The 22,572-nt window shown below is 36.6% G+C and overlaps 2 protein-coding genes across 2 annotated transcripts; one reads left to right on the top strand and one right to left on the bottom strand.

Annotated features, from left to right (window-relative positions):
- Positions 1-9,872: 9,872 nt before the first annotated feature.
- Positions 9,873-16,180, bottom strand: LOC102810117 (uncharacterized). The gene is made up of 2 exons (XM_078013962.2): positions 16,094-16,180; positions 9,873-11,581 (listed from the first exon to the last, which is right to left on the bottom strand). Exon 2 carries the CDS (start codon positions 11,305-11,307, stop codon positions 10,360-10,362), a length of 948 nt encoding a protein of 315 aa, XP_077870088.1. The 5' UTR covers positions 11,308-11,581; positions 16,094-16,180; the 3' UTR covers positions 9,873-10,359.
- A 3,930-nt stretch (positions 16,181-20,110) lies between these two features.
- LOC146747556 (uncharacterized) lies at positions 20,111-22,339 on the top strand. Its single transcript, XM_085496522.1, has 2 exons — positions 20,111-20,216; positions 21,062-22,339. The coding sequence occupies exons 1-2, from the start codon at positions 20,116-20,118 to the stop codon at positions 22,248-22,250; spliced, it is 1,290 nt and encodes a 429-aa protein (XP_085352648.1). The 5' UTR covers positions 20,111-20,115; the 3' UTR covers positions 22,251-22,339.
- Positions 22,340-22,572: the final 233 nt, after the last annotated feature.

Raw genomic sequence — 22,572 nt, 5'->3', positions numbered from 1 at the left:
TGAATCCCGTTGATCAAACCAAATGAGCTGCCCGCATTTCTAAAACAGAAGACAGATGATTATGCATGATTGGGGGGAAATATAGTGTGTGGCATATTTTTTAGAAGCCTCGGCCAATGAATGAAAAGAACGCCTTTCAGTTAATTGATATTGTTCTGTGGTTGCCAACTGATAATATATTGTTTTATATTTATTTGCTATATTTCAAATGACGAGCAACGTTACGTACAAAACATAAATTACGCATAATATATTGCGTTGCATATATACAAATTATAAACCATCACATTAACCATGTGAGATCAATTATGTAATATACACAGCAAATTGGCCACTACTTTGGCCCTACCTTACCACAGCCTTGGTAAACATTAGTTAGTACGTATTGGCCACATTGAGTGAGGAAAATATATTATTAAAAATAATACAAACTATCGTTTTTATCTACCCTTTATGTTTAATGAACTATTCTCATTGCCTTCGCCGCCTATTTACAGAATGGAATGCTCCACTTATTAATGACCTTCCTAAATAATTATGTACACGTGGTATTGGCATCGTATACTGATGTTTACTGAGTAAATACTATTCAGTAAGTGTGTTTATCTTCGCAATCGCACGTATTCGGGCTTACAATGATTGAAGAGGAACAGCTAAATACCCGTATTATGATGTCCACGTATTTGCGGCGGTAGCTACACTGAGCCTGAAATACCGATGTTTGGTTTTATTTTATTTTCAATTCTGGCTTCCTTCCATATGGTAACATTTTTTTTTCAATTTCTCTGCTTTCAAAAATCTACGACCAAACATCCATGAAGCACGTGCACGTACTGTCGCATTGTATGTGTCACAGCATAGCCCATACGTAGAAGTAGATGCAGATAAAATACATAAACTTGAAATATATTTGGAAGTGGCTATTTTTTTTTCAAATACATCGATTTGGTTGTTATTGATTAATTTCTATATTCAAGATTTCATTTCAATCCGCATTTAATAAAGCTTTCTAAAATTCAGCAATGCCCGTTAACACAGTCGGCGGTATCTGATCGTTGACTGTGTGTCTTAAACAGACATGATGCCGGAGGACATTACCCCCCCCCCCCCATGAATGAGCGGAATAATAAACTAAACGGCTAATACATACCCCCTTTTAAATAGCGGACGTTGATAATACACCAAAGTGAGAATAAATCCCAGGAACATTAATCCAACCAACTGGACCACTCTTCTGCGATGTACGGAAACCATAACGGAGGTGACACCTGTTATCTCGTTAGATCGAATGATATTGATATAATATTGATGAGTATGGTGTTGTAACTGGTATATTAACGTTAATAAATAGTTAAATTGGATTTAAGGTTGTGGAGTCTATGGAGTACTGGCAATTAGAGTGCAGACAATTGCGTAACGTATTGGGATGCTTGAATCCGTCGACCCCCGTAAAGTTATACGAAGCTGTGTACGTTTGTTGACCTGTCGCCGAATCCGTAAAAGTGATCCGCCTCTCTCTCCCTTTCTCTCTCTCCCTCTCCGTCTCCTCCTTCTGTCTTTCCCTATAAGTAAAAGTGTAACGAGACCGCCAAGCCCGAGTGTTGCGCGCAGTGTTGTGCCTCAGTCCTGTCGTATTTAAAGTTAAAGAATGAGTGTGTGTCAGTTACCTTTTGTTAAATAAAAAATAAATAAATTTAGCGATATTAATTCTCGAGCTTCAAATGCGGGTACCTTCACCATTTACATGGTGGCGTTACATTTTGCATGCCAAATGCTGTTTTTAGGTGTCGGCTAACTTAAAATAGTAATTTCTGTTGTCAGAAAAGGAAATAACGAAATAAGATCACGCAAGCTGAACAATTGTGTATCGTTAGCACACGCACAAATACAACGGCAATACATGTAGCTCAAAAGGTGGAGCCTGTCAGCTATGCTTGTTTTGGTGTATGCGGAGTGGGTAAGTGAAGTGCGCTAAACAATACCCGGGGTAAGATCTAGTGGTAATCATGTAATTGTTGTAAGACATTGGAATGTAACACGCGTAATGTAACATGTTGCTCATTTATACGATTACCTACATCACGGAAGATAATATTAAGGCAGCAAATCACCCGAAAACTTGACAATTTCTTTTAAAAAATGTTGTTTGTGTATAGATACGTAAACATGTCGAGTTTAACTGACATGAGTTTGTTTATTAAACGTCAATTAAAGGTCAATTCCATGATACCTATATCTTATTTGTAACACGGGATTTCCCTTTCGAGAAATTTAAAATTATATTCTAATGTTTCTTGACTACAAGTTAACTGACTTTGCCTCGTTCTTAATGTGTTCATCTATGTGTCATTATTCCCCATTTTTGCTACATAAACCACTTTGTTCAAGGTAGTTTCTTGAACTTGAACTACTGGTATATTGGAAATAAAGTGCGCTGATACAATCGAGTGCTACTTATATACAAGGCCGTTAATTTTGCGCGCCACCATTCCGCCAAACACATATTTGTTATCGTCTCGATGTTAACGTGACATAATACTAGAAAAATATGTGTGTAATTCTCGGGGTTTGTCTTCACTTCACTTATCTTCATTTGCCACAGAAATAAATATTTTCAAATTCGTCTACTCATTCATGTTTCGTAAAAGAAATAAGGGTGCAGCTTGACGAGTTTGTGCCCATCCACGTCGTTAACGCCGCCATGTCGGTTTTCAGGCAACTTCGCCCAAAGGAAAACGCAAAGAACGCACACTGATTAGTAAATGTATGTACCGATTAAAGACATCTACGCGCGCGTTCGCCTTGAAAATCGCAATCTTCCTTGTGATGCACATCTAAAAATGAATCAAACAATCATATTAATACATAAAATGAATCAACCAATAATAGATTATAGTATCACTTTTTACCAGAACAATTATGTGCCAGTAGTTTAGAAATAAAACCATGATGTAATAGTTTAGTTTTCAGAATGCGATGACGCTGTAGAAAAGGCAGTATACTCGACGAATTAACTGTGATATTTACACATCTTATGTTGGATAGATAGAAAGTTAAAGATTACTGTTAAAGTTTGGAAAGTTCACGAAGACGACACGACTAATCGAATATTATATTGATTCTATTTATATCTGTGACACCCAATGTTTTCTGTAAAAATATGTCAAGATTTCACAATATGTCCTTTTAACACAACATGTGAACACCTGCTGATATAGTAAGTATTTTAGATATTCTAGAAAAACCGAAATGAACTACTGTTAAAATACTTCGAATTATGACATTTTGTGCAACCAAAAGAAAAAAAAACGGAAGAAATAATTACACCTACTGTACTGTTATATGCCCACTATATATTTTCACTTAAATGTTAGTAAAATACATAAATTATACGAATTACCATCCTTTACTTCAAATCCTCACTTAGTACATATATTACAAGCTATGTACATGGTGAGTGAATTGCCATACAGATATTTGACATATTACCCACTAAGGTAATTTACAACTTGTGCGTGAGCGTATGTTGTAAAATAATTTTCAATTCCAAATATTGTATTACTATTTTTATCATCATATTTCCATATTTTATTGAGGCATGATTTGAATTATCAATTTGTTATTCAAAAAATTCTATTTTTTGTCGGATTTTTAGTTGCCAGGTAGTACAATATAATTAGATATAATTGGCCCTGGAAATTACGAATTATATTCGATTCTTCCAGCATTTTTATAAAATTAATATTTGATTTACTTACTATTCCCACGGGAGTAATACCGTATTCATTTAGTATCCATTATGAACACAATTTATTGTTTTAGCATTTCTATAAACATATTGCAAGATTCTTTCAGTATCGTATACTAATATTATTAAATTATTTTAGTATTCATATTATATTAGATGTTTTTAGATTTGTTTAGTATCTTATATGAATACTACTGAATTGTTCAATTCTCCTATAAAAATACAATTTGATTATTTTAGTATTTCTATTAGAACACCAATGGTTCTTAATGGACTATTATTTTTATAGGAATTCTAATGGATTATTTAGCACTCCTATAATACTATTATATTTTTTTTACTATACTTAAAAAAAAATTCGATTCTTTTAGTATTCCATTAGAATACTATTTCCTATACGAAATACTATTTAATTCTTTTACTTTTCCCATAAGAATTATATTGGATTATTTAGTATTCCTATAAAAATAACATTTTACATTCTATTTCAGACTACATAACAAGATAATAACCTATATTTCATATATTCTAAGGTATGTAATCTCAAATCATTGATTCAAGTTATACAGGAAAGTAGGATATAGTTTAGTATTTCTATATGACAGACCTATGGGAAATAACTCTCTTTTAAAGTTCTCATGTGACAGTTTTCTAGGAGCTGACTGTCCCATAGAATCCAAAAGATCACTATATAGGAGCTCATGACTTTTTCGTGAGGAAAGTCTTTTTACGCACACTGCTTTCTGTACTTAGCATTTCCTTTCCTTTTCTATACTCCACCCACATTTATGATTTGGTGACGTATACGATACTCTGATTATCAGCTTTCCGTCACATGCCGATGGGTTACCACAGCTGTCTGCATGCAGGGAGGCAGGCAGGTAGGCAGGCAGGAAGGTAGGAGTGAGACTTTGTTAGCACGTTTTGAAGATATACCATAATGCTTCTGATCGGACTACGTGGTTGTATAATATCATGATTATGGCACTTGAACATGAATATTTATAAGAATATTATGTAGTTGTACACTGAATGCATACAAAAAATACTTACGCAGCACAGTTCAAATTGAATACAAACAAATTGGCGTGAAAACGAAACGTATCCACAAAACACAAAAAATAGCATAACAAAAGATTACCTTTCTTACCTTTTACTGACTGTACAGTTTGGATCCACGCTTTTATTCCTGTTTTTGTACTATTTGGACTGTGATTTGCCCATTGAAAGTACAGTTGTGAAATAAACCGGTTTTGTGACTCATCATACTACTCGTAACTGTGGATATTTGACGTTCAGCGGTACTTTGTTTGAGCGAAGTTTGAGACATGGCGGGACGCGGTGGTGTATTAGTTCATGAGCCAAGTGGCTAAAAATGGCGGATCATTACCACTCGGGATGGCAAAGGCTATCATATATCAAATTGAAGCTTATTTTGTGTAGATTCCGAAAAAAATATGATAGCAATTTTTTTGGTAGCTTAAATCGGTCACGTGACCTTGACGTTAAACCACCATGCATATTCATACAATTCATTGAATTGCGTTTTTTGGCTATTATTTTTTCCAAAATGTAATCAGCTAACATAGCTACTGTTGCGACATGTTGGTACTTTGATGTGTATTTTTTGCAAGTAAATTTAACTTTCGAATTTTTCGACAAAATCACGTGACAATGACGTCATCATGAAAAATCTAAAAATTATGACGCTAGAAAATATATTAACATTTTCTGCTAAAATCAAATTGATTTTTTTAATTTCAGCACTGAAACATTTTACAATGCATTTTACTACTGCATAAATATTTGAATGAACGTAAAAGTAATTTTTTTCAGAATTTTTCTCTCAAATTAAAGTTTTGGCGGATCAGGTGTCCTGTTTGGTGCACAAATAAGGTTTAAATTGAGTTGCTTGCCTTTGAATACATGTTTCGATTTGTATGTAAATAAGCACTCGTTTAACGTTAGTTCCATAAATATAAGATATTTTTCAATGGTTCAATCAGATTTGCTGATTTTGGACTTTTGTAACTTTGTGGTAGCTTTGACGTTTTTGCTAATCTGCCATCTTATTTTTAGCTTCAAGTACGTATGTAGTTAAGACTTGCGATGATATCACGTACAGCTATTGTGCTTCAATTTTGACGCAACAAAAGAAAGTCATGATGAAGTTATCCAGAGTCGACACTTTCAGCATTTGTTTCATCTGTACACAGAGTACACACATCATCTCCGTAACAACAATGACTCCTTTTTAGCACTATGGATTTCATACATAGACATGATTGAACTAATGCTTGACATGATTTGTGCCTCAAGAGAAGAAGACTGGATGCTTCACCTGGTGTTTTGCATATGATGCAGTTAACTACGCTAGATACATGTCAGTTTATTACAGTGACATGACAAGTCTGTCCGGCGAACACACTGAAATATATGAGTTTATGAAATCTGGTGAATTCTCAGTACAGAGAACAAGTCAACCCATTCGGAAGAATCACTGTTGATCAGACTGTTAAGGAAACTCTTAATAAATACACCCAAACACCTGGGAGAACAAAAGGATTCAGTTTGAAACCTGGAGCTGTACAGATATACTATATGACAGCCGAGTTCAGGGCTCTGGTTCTTGGTAATTTGCGTGAAATGATAGGCTGTGCCAAAGGTAATAAAGGTCATGCTGATCTCCAGTCAACTCGTATTGCTAGAGATGAGAAAGATGTTGCCACAATGGTAGAACTCATCAAGAACTGGACAAATCCATTTGCTGGGCATATGCAGCTGTCAAGTATCTCTATTGGGGCTATGGCCTCAGCAGACATTGCACATAACCTTAAATATGCATATCTTGTTGGTGATGCAGCCTATCATGAGTTCAAGAAGAACCATCTGGAATCAGAGCCAGCAAAAATCAAGTTGCATGACACGTTAAAGAAACAAAAGCTGAAAACCTTCAGCCATTTGTCAAAGACAAAGACAGTAATCAAGACAAAGGCACAGAGACTGTTCTCCGTTCAGATCGAAATATGTTCGCAAGAATTATTATAATAGCTGAAAGTCAGGATTCACAGATGCAAGATGTTTTGAAGCATCCGCTAGATCCTCTGGCTTGTCGCAGTGCTTTTCCCTGCAAAACCAACAAAGCACAACTTGGAAAAGTTGGTTCAGCCAACAGTTGAAGTCCTGAGACCTACTGTATTGATGGCATGACACTGGTCCAGAAGCTGAAGGTTGACTAACTTTCATTTGATGAGATCGCAGACATGATCTTATCTAGAGTTTTGCATGAAAGAGAAAGTAGTTCTAGAATAGATGTTGTGTTTGATGTGCACAGAGAATAGTCCATTCAGTCAATTGAGAGTTAGAGATGAGAGAGATGCCATCACCTTCAATAACCTTGCAGCTGGCCAGAATGTGAAGCAGTTCTGAAACTTTTTGCGCAATGGCGAAAACAAGAACAGTCTTGTAAGATTTGTTGTTGAGCACTGGAGGAAAGCATGCAATCGTGAAAAACTGCGGGATAAGGAGCTGTATGCAACATGTGGGAAAAGTTGTTACAAGCCGACAAAAGAGAGAGTCATAGAAATTGAAGAACTAAACTCAGAACATGAAGAGGCTGACACTCGACTCCTCTTTCATGCTGAGCATGCTGCAAAAGAGCAATGGTTCAGTGCTATCATCATTTCCAAAGAAGACACTGATGTAAGAGTCCTTTGTCTTGCATTTTCGTTTTTCATCAACATACCTACTTATAAGCCTAGTGTTTCAACTCCATGCACGGTATATAGACATACAAAGAGTATCAGATCATGTTCCAGAAGCTTGGGAAAGAGTGGAAGTTGTCCGAGGAGCTTTTACGTCACTTAGAAGCCTTCGTTTGCGCTTTGTATGGTTCAAAGAAAGGTGTTTCTGATGTCATCAGTGTTGACATTGTGTTTTCTGTGTCAAGAAAGGAGAAGCATCAGCTGCCGAAGTGCCAACTCCAGTTGGTAAAGGCTGGGCTCTGGAGCATGATGGAGCTGGTGAAAGAATTGTAATAGACTGGACTGGATGACTGGACTTCCAGCACCGAGAGCTGTAAAAGAGCTGATGCCATGCATGTGCAAAAAATCCTGTGATAGTGATTCTTGTGACTGTATCAAAAATGGATTGAAGTGCTCTGATCTCTGCCGCCTAACAACTTGCTCTAATCAACCTGATGAGGAAGAGGATTTGCAGGTAGATCTGGACGATGATGATGAGATTTATATTGACTGAGACAACCATAACTTGTTGTGTATGAAGTTGCTGTGCGTGAGCAAAGGGAATTGAGCCATGACCTTCAAATTTAACAAAGCTGCAGTAGAAGAAACACATCAATTCATTTACTGAAACGTCGATTTTTTTAATTAGATATAGCTGTAAGTAGAAAAGTTTTCTTTTGTTTTTCTTTTACTGGCTCATAACAAAAATATGTGTACAAGTCGATTATGTACAATGAAAAGTTGTGCATTAAGGTCGCAACTTTCATGAAACCGAAGTATGCCATTAGAACTTCCGTTTTGTACAATACATTTAATGCAATGCCGTTGGACAGCAAATTTCTGTTGTTTTCTCATTGCAATAGTTTATTAGTTATGTATTAAACAATCTTAATCAGCAGTTGTTTATTAGAGAAATCATAAGCAAATTCGAGAAAAGTCTGTTTTGAATATATAATTTTTAACTGTGGGCAGAAATGACGTCACTATTACGTACTATCTTCAAATCATGTGTGATGTGTTCGACTTAACATGCAAATACATCTCTCCTATCATAGATTGAGTCTATGAAAGTATTATTTCTTGCAGTATTTAGACAGTAACTCACATTATACTTTCAACCAGCGACCAATCTCATTATGCATACTACGCGAACGTTGAGGTCACGTGACAACTTTAAGCTACCATGACAACATTGCTATCATATATTTTTGAAATCTACACAAAATAAGCTTTAATTTGATATATGATAGCCTTTGCCACCCCGAATGGTAATGAAAAGTCACTTGGCTCATGGACTATATCATGTACGGCGACCGGCACGGCGACCTCAGTTCCAACATCTGACCTGGATACATCTCTGGTATAACCAAAGTTTTGTGACAGTATACCCGACAAGTTTTGTCGATGTTCTGAGGTTTGTTGGTGTAAGATCGGATTCTCGTATCATTTTTGTGACACGTACATAATACGCTTCGTCTCAAATCCTGCCGAAAGAAAGACTTTGCATGCCGTTGCTCTAATACAGTGTTTTTGTTATACACTCGGCACAAATCTACAGCTTTCGAAACTACCTTCATCATACATCTCCTCTATTTTATTTAGCCTCAGTGGAGAATTACAATACTATATATCGTCGTCGAATTCTGCGTTGTCCGTGTTCTTTGAAACAGATTGCAATTACCCAAGTGCAATTTCACTGCAATTTTGTCAGCTAGAATTCGAACGCTACTACGGGACACCGGATGTTATTGGTTGCAAACATTTTTGCCTGTGACTCGTAGTTTTTTGGCATTTTTTTGTCCTTCAATCCCCTAATCTCTTCTAGTTGGTCATCAGTTAAACTTAAAGATCATGTTTTCATTGTTGGAGGTTCGCAATCCATTTCCAAGTCACAACACGGAGAACACAGCGTTCTGGCGGTGTTGAGGGACGGTGGTTTAGGCTTGTGTGGCGAACGACGATCACCCAATGACCGACGCTCACAACTTGAATTCCGCTATTAACAAAAAGCAATATTATGGGTATATAATTTTTCAGATGTTTTTAATGTACTTTTTCCAATATTTTTTCAAAATTCAACCACAATATTTCCCTAAAAATGAATTAACACCATCAATATTTTGATATATATATAATTCGCCGTTTGAACACGATTTTGTTGGTCTGTGATTTTTCAACTCTGCATGCTGAAAAAGGGTAACAAAACACAACTTTTTAGTTGCGTTAAAATATTGAGGGATTCGATTATGTATGGTTCGATTTATGCTAATTGATTGGGTTTTATTTCTTGTGTTGTGGCGTGAAAATAGATTACATTTTAATCAGATTGTTGCCACACCTACCAAACAGAACTCATACATTTAATATTCATTCACACACTGTGACATTTACAGAAAGTATGTTTAATTTTTCCTTAGACGATTGTTCACAATTACAGAAATACATCATTACAGAGTATCAATATTGAAATATAAAGTTTGTGATAATCTTTTCAATATTCAATTCTATCAGGCATGTGTATGACTGCCATGACTGTTGCTGACTCATTACCTAGTATGAAATATTGTATTCCCAGCTCATTGATAAAAAAATACTTTAAAATTATAATCCAAACTATACCTATATACTCAAATAGTTGTGATATTTGTGGATGGGGTGAAACTTCGAATTATAATAATACCAGGATTAAATAGGCTAATTCGGTCATCCTAATTTATGCCCAAATTTAAAGTGCATCAAGCAGTGACAGTCTGCATATACACCACAAACTAATGTTTTAATTTAATGGAGTGCCTTCATTTCTGACGTCGAAGTATAATTTCAACTACATCGTGCGAATTTAATGCACAAACCACTCAAATTCAAATGTTATTCAAATCGCTTAAAATACGCTATTTTCTGCAAATGGAATATCTCTAACGCTTTTTCATATATTTTTATATCATAATACAGAGCATTATAAACTTCAGAATCTTGTTGTAACTGACTTTTAAGTTTTTTAACAAGATCGTAATGTGCTAGCTTCTTTTTAATATCCGTTACGCCCATTGTAGCAGATTCGACACGAAGCCCTTTACAAAGATCATAGAAGGGCAAATTGAATGCAGTTTGCAGGAGTTTTAAAGACATGTCGTATTCCTCAGTGATGGCTACAACAGCAAACCAGTCTTGTAAGTGTTGCAAGATAAAATCCAACAGGATGTCTTTCTCTTCTTTCGTCATTTTGTCATCTAAAAGAAGCTTATGCACATACCAGCAAGGCACGTGTTCTTTTTTATTTCCTTGGTAACCATTTTCTTTCAAAATTGGTAATATCTTAGAATTTAATGTTGACTGTGAGCAAATCTGTGCTCCGTTGTACATCAACTGCCTGAAGAAATAGCTTCCCTGATGCAATGCCCACTGAGAGACGTTTAATACCCGTGCATCGCTGGCAGTGCAAAGTGGGTCGCCCAGGTGTGTTTTACAGAACTCGTGACTGGAGACAATTCTTTCATATGGATCACGCAATAAAGTAAAATATGAACAAAGTGGCTCGTTGAAATCATCGCAAATTCCGAATGTGTTTTCACTAACATAAAATTTATTTTGAAAAACATTTTTACTGTTAAAACTCTGGATAAGTTCAGTTACTGCTCCGGACCAAATCCCCTTGTATGCCGGCAGATGGAGTTTCTTTGTAATGTTGTCGATGCATGCTTTTAATGTAGATCCTCCTGACTTTTGATTGTGTACGAAAACCAAAATATTCTTTGCAGACGTGTTTTTCGGGTTGGGATGTAAATAATAATTTGGGGTAAACATTTTCCGTTTCATCCAACTGTATTTTGAAAGGATGTTATCGAAAGTACTAGTTTCATTGGCTGACGTCACAGTTGATGCGTTGGAAAGTTTGTTCTGGGTGTTCTTCGTATTGTTAAGCGTTGATTTATTGCTATTATTAGCGTGGCGGAGTGTTGTATTTTCCGTTGGTTCATGAAAATAGTGAATGCTACTATTGCCTGTATTATTGGCATTCACATTGTCGATGGGCGTAGATGACAGTGATGCCAGAGTTCCGTTGATCAAACCAGATGAGTAGTCCGCTTTCCTTTAAAAAAAAAAGACATACGGTTATTATAAGTATACACATCACATATTGCAGCAATTCATTTAGAATATGATCATGGTATGATTATTCAGTGAGTATCATGTAGAATTACATTCAAAACAACAGTAGTAACATAATCAGCGGGCAGAGTTGTATAAAAAGGTATAGGTTGTTGAAATTTGAAGAAAATCGTTATACAAAATTATACCCGGATATATTTGGGAAATGTTAAAGGAAATTGTTTATATAGTATGTTTTTGACAGAATGGAAACTGATTGGTTATTAGAATAAGGAGGTGTCGAATTTATTTTAGCAGGTATATTGCTTATGTCGATAGCATGAACTTCCTTGCCATTGAAAGATAAAATGACGATGTTCATTGGCTTTCGTCGAACTCCCTTAAAATGTCGGTATGATAAAATCTCGCACAGTATATATGTGGATGTTTTGGAATCCATTTCTTGTAGTTTAATAAAAGGTACATATTCTGTAAATATTTTAGGGAATTTTATAAACGTTTTTATGATAGATAAAAGTCCTATCTTAACTGATGATTGTCATAACCAGCAATAATAATTTTAAAAACAAAGAAACAACCAATTTACGACATATTTCAATGCAACAAATCAGCAAAAGAAAGATATGGTATAGTTTTGGGCTGTAAATGAAGCTGCACACTGTGTTAATATTGTTTTGTGGAGATGTTCTACACTCTACATGACGAACGACTTCCCAACCAATCAACAAAGATGTATATATGAACGAAGTTGATAGAGGGCGCAATTATTTTCAAGGTGCATTCATAGTTCACCGGCGTCACTCTGATTTAGATTGTCGTAATTAAAGCTGTTTCAGTGTACCAGCCTGTGTGTCGACACTTGGCTAAACACGATGTGCCTCGTCAAGGTCACTTATTTTGATATAGCCTCCCCTTCCACGGTAATTAAAACATCTATAACAAAACAACGCAGTATGTTGACATAGTGCGGGTGCGTGTATAGTGGTAATACAAGCAGTGAATTCCCATTTTTGTTTCACCGTTATATACCGCATTGTTCGTGATATTATACGCTACGCAAACAATGCTACACAATATGACAGCCTGGGCATTACAAACATTTCTGCTGATTGAAATATACAGGCTGTTAATTGTTGTCATGGTCGCCACCGTAATAAAATAGACCTGCCTGTTTGACTCATACTGCGTATTGTGAAAGGTTTGAAATGGTGTTTGGTAGTAGCTGACTATAGTAAATTTGTATGTGTAGGATATTGGTATAACGCACAAATGCGACGAGTATATGGTATGTATAACCACAAAAATACATCGAGCCTCCGAACTTATTATTTATCAAACATTTACGTCCCTAGGTATATTAAGTAAACTAACTAGTGCATTAAATCGTTTCGTACATGATTAACAAATAAATCCTTAATAGATTATAACTGCGTGTGTATAAAACGTCGTCAGCAGTGGTATTACACACAAATGGTCACATATGTCAGCGTGATTTAATTCAATGTAATATATATTTTCAAGTTGACATACGTGTTACAAAACAAAGAAACAAACGCATTGCAGATAAAATGCTTAAAACAGACGTTATATTTGAAGCCAGAGTACGTCAGATCATAGAGCATGGATTTACTGTCTATACCAATGAATGAATGAGTTTGTGGGTCGATGGTTTAGTGAGTGGGTGAAGGAATGCGTGAGTGAGTGAGTGAATGAATGAATAAATAAGTGAGTGAAGGAGGGATTCAGATAATATAACACGTTGAATGGATGAACATAACACAACTAAATGCATACATACCCTTCTTTAAATATTACAAGCCGGTTTTGATAATATAGCAAAGTGAGAATAATTCCTAGGACGAGTAATCCAAACACTCTTCTAGGATATAGTGCAACCATAGCGGAGGTGAGACCTGCTTTAATGGCAGATTGTACGAGCACACATCACTGCCATATGGAAAGGCAATGTCAGCCGTGCACATTACAAACAACTAAATCTGCACCAACGTGTTTTATATTATAATAAATATTCGTCATGTGATCCATTATTTAGATAATGCGAAGAACACAATATCGTGTCACGCATAAGTTACAACAGTTGGTTTACTGCCACTACCCGAAAGCCTGACCATGGCCGATCGTTTATATTCCCATAAGTCGGCCTGTTTCTTCCTAAAACCGGGAATATTTATGTTTTCACTCGTTCAAAAACAATTCCCAGAACACGTATTTTGCAGACGCAGTGTCATTAGAGACTAGGCATTGTCTTCTACCTGGGTGGAAGGGGTATGGGGGAACAGGCATGTAAAGCTATTTTAGAGTACGCAAAGGGGATATGCTATTTCGCTCTTTCTGGGTCACAAAATTACTTAACGACCATTTGCTTCTGTATTAGTTTGCTATGCACTCGTTTTTAATATCATTAAAACAAACATAGGACAATGGCTCCAACAGTTTTGTTGATCTACAGTAGTTGAGCAAACCTTTCCAGTGTCAACGGCTTTGTAGTCATTGTCCGCTCAAGTCTTCATGAAACTCTATACCTACGTATTTATAATATGCCACCGATTCAATTTCCTGTCCTCGATAACACTATTCCGCGCTCTTACGTATATTTCCACCACCTTTAAAAACAATAATTTCTGTTTTGTCTAAATTTACTCGCATTTTCTAACGATCGAAAATAAATACAGTTCTAACTTTATTGAGTTGTGTTCGAGGGTCAATGATTGAATCTGATAATAGTGTAACATCGTCAGCAAATAAAAGACAAATAATTCAATTATATCTGGGGCTAATTGAACGCCTTGTTGGCTAGTAGCCTTGAACTCATTTATTACAATTAAAATAAAAGTGGGATCTGCATGCAACTATGAACTAATGGTGCACTGGTAATATGCTGTATGGCTGTTGAAAATTCTTACACATGATTTAACATTAGGATAAAGATTAAATATATTAAATATCTTCCAATTTACACCCCCTTTGAGAAGATACCATATAATGTATATTTTAAAGTATTTGACACAGTGGTTCTTTCAATATTGACGTTTGGGGCGGAAGTACGGGGCTACCAAAAGTTCTCTATATGCCTATAGTTTATTCCTTGGTGTTCCGGCAAAGACGTCTATTGCAAGGGTCCTCGGGGATTGCAGGAAACATCCGGTCGTTCTTAACACAGCAATGCAATGTATTAAATGTTATATGAAATTAATATGCATACTGAATTCAAGGACAAACATTATGGTATGCTATATACGGGAAATGTTAATATTCAATATAGAATTGGTACAAAATAATAGCATATATTATTTAGTCCGAGGAAGCTGTTAATATTTGATATTATAGTATTGGCACCAGAATAGCAGCATGTATTATTTAGTTCGAGGGAATGGGCGCTGCTAATGAATTTACTATTCAAACAGGCACATACAAGAACATATAAACATAGAACACGAAATCAGCAAATGTGCCTCGCCACTGTAAGGAGACCAACTAGCTAACTCTGACAAACATGACAGTAAATACACTTGCTTGCTTGAACTGGAATAGTAGTCTCTCCAAAATCCGTGCATGAGATGCAGTGTGATCGAAACGTATGTAGATAAAAGAATAACAATCAGAAAACAGGAGGGCTGCTTCGCCTCTAACCAAAGCCAAAACGAGCAATGTATTGAGCACCAAATGTTTAGTAGTGCTGATTTTTGCGGCTCATATGAACAAGTAAGACCAGACTGTTGAATCTGAATCTGGTGGCTCTTTATGACAGTGCTTGGTTGGTTGCTGTTGTGAATAAAAATGAAAAAAAAAATATCTATCTCTGGATTGGTTCCTAGGTCAATACCGGTGTAATCACAGACTACTGGCCCCAGGCTAGCCATATATCCTATGATTGTAGTGAGGATGAGATTTGAAATGAATCGTCAAAAATATTCTCTTCCAACAACAAACACAGAACTGTCTATATCCACACTCATAAAATCGGATGGTAGTCTCACATTTGTTTGCAAGTATGCAAGTCTAACCCCTACCAGGTGATGGGCTTTACCTCTATTGCCCACTCTGTCTCTTCCATCAGCTGCCTAAGCATGGGTGATTTTGTCCTCCCATGTTTGTAATATATGCCAGTACATTTTTATTCTGTACCTCGTCTAGAAAGCAATCTAGTGCCTATCTAGCTGTGCTTTCCAAGGGGAACACTCCTCATTTCAAGGCGTCTATGACCAATGATATGGCCTGAGTTGATGGGTCAATCTGTGATCTTATGTTGCTCCATCAACTTGAGGGCAGCCAGGCTTTCTGGGGTCCAAAATATTTTCTCCCTCATGTGGCGACCCTAACCGTAGGGCTGTGTCAACATGATGATGTGATAAAATCAAATGAACGGTGCAAGATGCCGCGACATCCTGGACAGGCACTCCCAACGAGTCACAGAGCGATAAGCTAGCTAGTAAATAACCACACTTTCAATATCAATATTAAATCGTCATACCTCGCAACTTCACCGAACAGTTTCGATGCACTAATACAATTTCAATCGGTGACGGATCTGCTATGCACACTATCACAGTGTAAGGCCTGTTTATTGCTTATGAGAGGGCACATGAGCCAATCAGAATTTGGTCTTACTAGCAGCTGTCTCACGTAGGAAACTCAGTAGATGGTAAACATCCTTTGTTATGTAAATAACAAGCACACCTGGTAGATTTCAATTGTCCTTCCAAAGTTGTAAACACCCAGCTGCTGGTAAGACCACATTCTGATTGGTTCATGTGGAAACCCAGGCGGTGTCCCTGAATACGGGCCAATTATATCTATAAATTGGACAGTTGGATCCATCATTTCTACCCTGTGTGTTTCTGTTGCGAAATTGTGAGACAAGTGCTACAGCTTGTATGAACTGCTCTGCGATCTCCTGCTTTCAGCGGTGCCCATCCAGAATAACAGCATTCCTCTGCAAGCAAGACACCTGTATGTCTTCGTCGTTGTGTTGCAGAAGCCCATTGACTGTCATCCATCTCTACATCCTGGTACTGTGAGTTATCACCAATGCACACTTTCCTAGGCAACCCCCTATTTTAGTGAATTTATTCATTGTATCTTTATGTGCATGTTTCTCGTAATTATTTTGAGAGGTATTAAAGCCCTGCTCTCTCATTAGCAATACGCAGACCACAGACTGTGACAGACTGTCAGGACAACTGATTTTAATACCCCCGAAGTTAACGTCACTGTGCGTCAAAATGATGACAATTCGATCGCAAAAGATGCGCAAGCAATGAAAATATAAATTAAACATGAAAAATGACTCCAAATTATATACAAACTGTCCAGAATTATTTAGAATTATGAGATTCAATTTTCGCGTGTACCAAATTAGTCCGAGCTGTTGCCCATCATTGTTACGCGAGTTCCGCGAACTTGATGTATAGGGTGCTCACATTACCTGGGGTCCGAGCCTAGCTTTCCTGTGTAGCGCTCTGGAGATCAGTCATAGGTTAGTTTCCCAGCTGAAAAGTTCTTAAAATGTGCTGTATACTTGTGGGATTAACAGACGTATGTGTGTGCGAGAGAGTAAAACGGGGCGATGTTGACTGTTTCAAACCTAAAGATGAACTGGTTTACTTCTCAGTAATACAGAGATAATTAACATGTGTTGTTTATAAAGCTGAAGTGAACAACTAATACGTAATCCATCTACGAATACCAGCCATAAACAATATGTGGTAAGAGTCTGTTTGATGGCGGCAGCGTTTGAAATAATACAACAGCTACACAGATTTTCCGACAATACTATGTAAGTGGTAGGATATTGCAGAAGCTATGTTTCGGAATGAAGATGGCATCAAAGCTTTTGGTCAATGCGTCTCAACGCTTTAGTATTCAAGCACTATGACATTGGAGTACGTTTTTAAAGCAATCCTGCAATGGCGGAAGTGGACAATGTATCATCGTACGTTGGTGTCCTGCTTAGTGCTGCAAGGCCTGAATACCACCAAAGTCAGTCATTCTCGTTTATTTGAAAAAAAAAGTTTACCAAGCGTCATTGAGCAGTCAATTGTCTTGATGCTTTAGTGTTTTGGTATAGAATAACCATTCTCGCCCGCCAGAGTATTTTTTCCGCCCACTCAAAAAAATAAGGCAACCATCGGTTGCCGAAAGAGGGCGTGGTTTGCGACGATGAGAATAACGGGCGCTCAATACAACTGCCTACAATATGTCAATTACAATTATATTTGCATATAAGCGGGACTACTTGGCCAATTTAAGTGCACTACGACTGCCACGTGACCCACGGTCTCCTCCCGCTGAAAAGAACTCGAGCGATCTCGTTCAAGGTCGTCGTTGTCGGTCAGTCGTCTTGGTTAGTCGCTGTTGTCCAACGGCATGCATCTCCAAGCGTAGCCGCGGGGCTGTCACGTAGCAACCAACTTATGACAAAATATTGTATTGTATCTACCAAATGAAACCTTCACAATAAATGGCGTATATTGTCAATGCAACCATACTGTGTGTCCAGAATGAATTCCCTCAACCGAGCAAAAAACAACCTATACAACTCTGTGCCAAGGGACTAATCGGATTAAAATCTGATGTATTGTACGGCGTGAATTGAATTTTGTTTTATATATTTTATTTTTACTATATGTATTTTTTTATTTTGTAATTATTATTATTATTACATACATCTTATTTTGTATTATTTAACTAGAATCTTATTTTAATCAGATTGACAAGGGGTGTGAAGCAAATTTAGACGAGATATATATGAAGAAAGCAATGTTTTATTAATAAAATTCATACTGGTAATATTAGTAAGTTCATGGTAGCGGGGAAACAATCATGTAAAATTGGGCCTCATTATCATGGTAAAATTACACAGTGGGGAATATCGCTATTTGGGTAATGCTCACAATTTCAGCAAACAACTACACGCATTTAATCCAAATTAGTCTGGAAATATAATAGGTAAATGTTACACTGCGGCTACACCATGGATGTTATCAATACCGTTGCTGTCGTCACAGCCATGACCGTCACGAGGACCACAGCAGTGGGCATTGCCACCATCGCTACTATCATATTGAATCACAATGTCACCACTTTTTTTTTTTCCTCTCCATATATAAAATTTCTGGTATGTGTTTGGGTATGTTGTCATTTTTACAACAGTTACTCTGAATAGTTGCATGGTTTTTGAAATCATAATATACATTGATAACTGGGGTGGCCGACTGCTTTATTTATTCTGAGGTTCAGTTCAAACACGGTTAAAAAATCATAATGCTTTCTACCTACAGATGCATCCATTTATGATTGTGACATGGTTTGGAATATGTCAAATTATGCATGTACATTGTAATTGAGTCACCAACTGATTGGCTGTGTTGACTATCGATCGTCCCCATGATTGCCATGCTGCTGCAAACAGATTTTTTGGAATTCTGTGATTGCAATTCGATCACTGCGATAAATATCCCAAAGCATGGAGAAAGAAGATGATTTGTCCTCTCGATATTTTTAGAACGAAAGGAAGGTAGATTCATCTCCATTCTAAACACATGCTGCCGGAGAATTTTTATCGCACAGAAGTACAGAGTAAAACGAAGACTTGAAGAATAAGTCGGCGGAGTGTTAGTGGCATTGTTATACAATTGCTACATGGAAAGTAACATGATTAAAATATGTTTTATTATTAAAACTGTAATCATTATTGTCGTTTTATTTTATGAAAATACTTGTCTATCGAAGAAGAAAGATAATAAAATCACGTGTCAATCACGTGAAAATAACATTTTACCCATACGTGTTTCGACACTTACACACAGCAAACGACGAAACACTCACAGGTGGTTTTTCATCCGAGACAACGGTATATTTAAATATTGAATTTGATTTATTCTGTTTAGGTTACACCTACATCATCTTTTTTAATTATTTTGCTTAATATTGTCCGTGTGCACTGTGTCGTTTCCATGTATTAACTTTTTCGTGATTATTTGGCTGGACCGAAACATGGCAGGTCACATCTTCACTTAGACTAGTGCCATGGCAACAGCCAAAACTTGAGTGATTGCCTAAAGTTTGTTAGTTGATGTGAGTGATTTTACTGGATTAAAACGCGCAAGATGCGCATTCAGTGCTAGTCTAAATTGCAATTTGCACTCGAATTCATTGGTTAAAACGGCTGTGTTAAAAACCTCTATGGAAGTCTGGAAAACTTTATAGGCTGGTCGGACGTTCACTCCAGTTAAATGGACAAATTTGGGAAACAAATTCTCTTCTATCATGGCAACATGATTTTTTTTTTGAGCGAAGTAGATCGCCAATCAGTCTACCGGTTTGTGAAATTACAAGCCATACACGAGTGTGCATTCTGTGCCATATAGAGTACACACCGGTGCAGATTATATCATTGTATCATATCCGGCTTCCGGGCAGTGTATGCATGAATCACGTAATCGCTCATTTGTTCCACCAACGTAACAAGTCTTTGCCTCAATAATGATTGCCATGAATCCTATGAGAGTAGCCTACTTGTTTGTATTAATGTCGCTAGTATTGACTTTGACTCTCCTGTACTATCCACACCGGCTTCCGTTTTGGAGGAAAGGGTAAGTATAAGGCTCATACCTGTACTATATTCATGAAATTATTCTTCCGTAGATTCAACCATCATATCCACCCACTCATTCACTCACACACATTTGTAACTTCAGAATCGTATCTATTTGTAAAGACCCATTCAATTATTTTTTTATTTCATCGCACAGAGACTTCATTGCGTTGCCCCCTCTTGATTTCAGTTATGAAAACAACATGATATATTTGGATGAATTAAGAAACTGCGTAATAACACTGTGTGCTTAGTGGATTATATGTAAAATATATTTGTAATAGCTTAGATAAAATTAATTACGAAACTTGGTAACTTTTGCAAAATAAATGAGCTGGATTTATGTGGCATGAACAAGCTATTTTTTATGTAGAAAATATACACCAGCTGTTGTGATGGAACATACACGAACCATATTGTTTGGCTCTCAGAGCAAACAGGCCACATGCAATACTCTCGTAGCCTCGCAATAAACATTGTTATTTCGAAATCAGAGTGCATACACGGTAACCCACAATGCTGATGAATATTACATTGGGTCATTCGATTGGTGAACGCTAATTCAATTGAATATACACATATTTACAGTAGACTAAGTGTGCTCTTTTTCATCCTCTTATAATATCACAACATATAAATATCTTTCTCTAAATACCTTTCTTCTCACTAATATTGTGTTACACTTTTAAGTCTGTTATGTGTTTGTATGTTGTGTTCTTGGATTTCTTGCTTATTTTTATATCGCACAGGTTTTGGAAATATTTTATTGGGAAAATCATGTTTTGCTGAAAATGTATTATTATTATGTACCTATTCAAACATATATTCGTCTTATTTTTTAAGACACGTGGAATATCCTGTCTCTATTAAAGAAAACCTGGCACATCTGTCGTCTGTGTTATTTGCATCCAAAAATGAAGACAGAAATGTAAGTAATTATGCGGAGAAACCAACAAACCACACAAATCCCCGTTATGCTATAAATAGTCAGAAATCAACACATAACGTGTCAAACACGCGTTCCGACGTATCAACTGGGACACCAGACACCAATAATTTGGAGAAAATCCTTTCAAGATACAGTTGGATGAAACGAAAGATGTTTACCCCGAACTTTTATTTACATCCAAACCCGAAACAAACTCCTGCTAAGAATATTTTGGTTTTCGTACACAATCAAAAGTCGGGAGGATCTACATTAAAAATGTGCATAGATATTATTTCAAGGAAACGTAATCTGCCGAGATACAAGGGAATCTGGTCGGGAAAAGTAAGTGAACTTATCCAGAGTGTAAAACGAAATCCTTCTCAAAATAAATTTTATGTCAGTGAGAACACGTTCGGAATTTGCGATGATTTCAACGAGCCACGTTGTTCATATTTTACTTTATTGCGTGATCCATATGAAAGAATTGTCTCCAGTCACGAGTTCTGTAAAACACACCTGGGCGACCCACTTTGCACTGCCAGCGATGCACGGGTATTGAACGTCTCTCAGTGGGCATTGCATCAGGGAAGCTATTTCTTCAGGCAGTTGATGTTCAACGGAGCACAGATTTGTTCACAGTCAACATTAAAATCTAAAATATTACCCATTTTGAAAAAAAATGGTTACCAAGGAAATAAAAAAGAACACGTGCCTTGCTGGTATGTGCATAAGCTTCTTTTAGATGACAAAATGACGAAAGAAGAGAAAGACATCCTGTTGGATTTTATCTTGCAACACTTACAAGACTGGTTTGCTGTTGTAGCCATCACTGAGGAATACGACATGTCCTTAAAACTCCTGCAAACTGCATTCAATTTGCCTTTCTATGATCTTTGCAAAGGACTTCGTGTCGAATCTGCTACAATGGGCGTAACTGATATTAAAAAGAAACTAGCACATTACGATCTTGTTAAAAAACTTAAAAGTCAGTTACAACAAGATTCTGAAGTGTATCATGCTCTGTATTATGATATAAAAATATATGAAAAGGTGTTAGGTATTTTCCAGTCGCAAAAAAAGGAATATTTTAAACGATTTCAATAACACGGTGATTTGGGGCTTATTCCTGCATGCAAATAGTAAAATATATTTCATTAAACAATTTCAATAATTATTGGCGTATATACACCGTATCTACTGATTTGGGTTTGTCGCTCAATAAACTGCTGCATATTTTTGTACTACATATTTTTTCAACTAAGTTTAGCAGATAATTCACGTAATTCAATGTATGACTGCAAAGAATGATTGATACCAGATAATCACACTCATTTGATACTTCAATAATGGCCGATGTCTAATTGATTGTCATTCACTGTTTCAATGCCAGTGAGTAGCTAATAGTATACTGGTAATATTATATGTG

Source organism: Saccoglossus kowalevskii, chromosome 3, assembly GCF_978046115.1.
Source record: "Saccoglossus kowalevskii chromosome 3, keSacKowa6.1, whole genome shotgun sequence".
Lineage (NCBI taxonomy): Eukaryota > Metazoa > Hemichordata > Enteropneusta > Harrimaniidae > Saccoglossus > Saccoglossus kowalevskii.
This window is presented reverse-complemented; position numbering and strand designations above follow the sequence as displayed.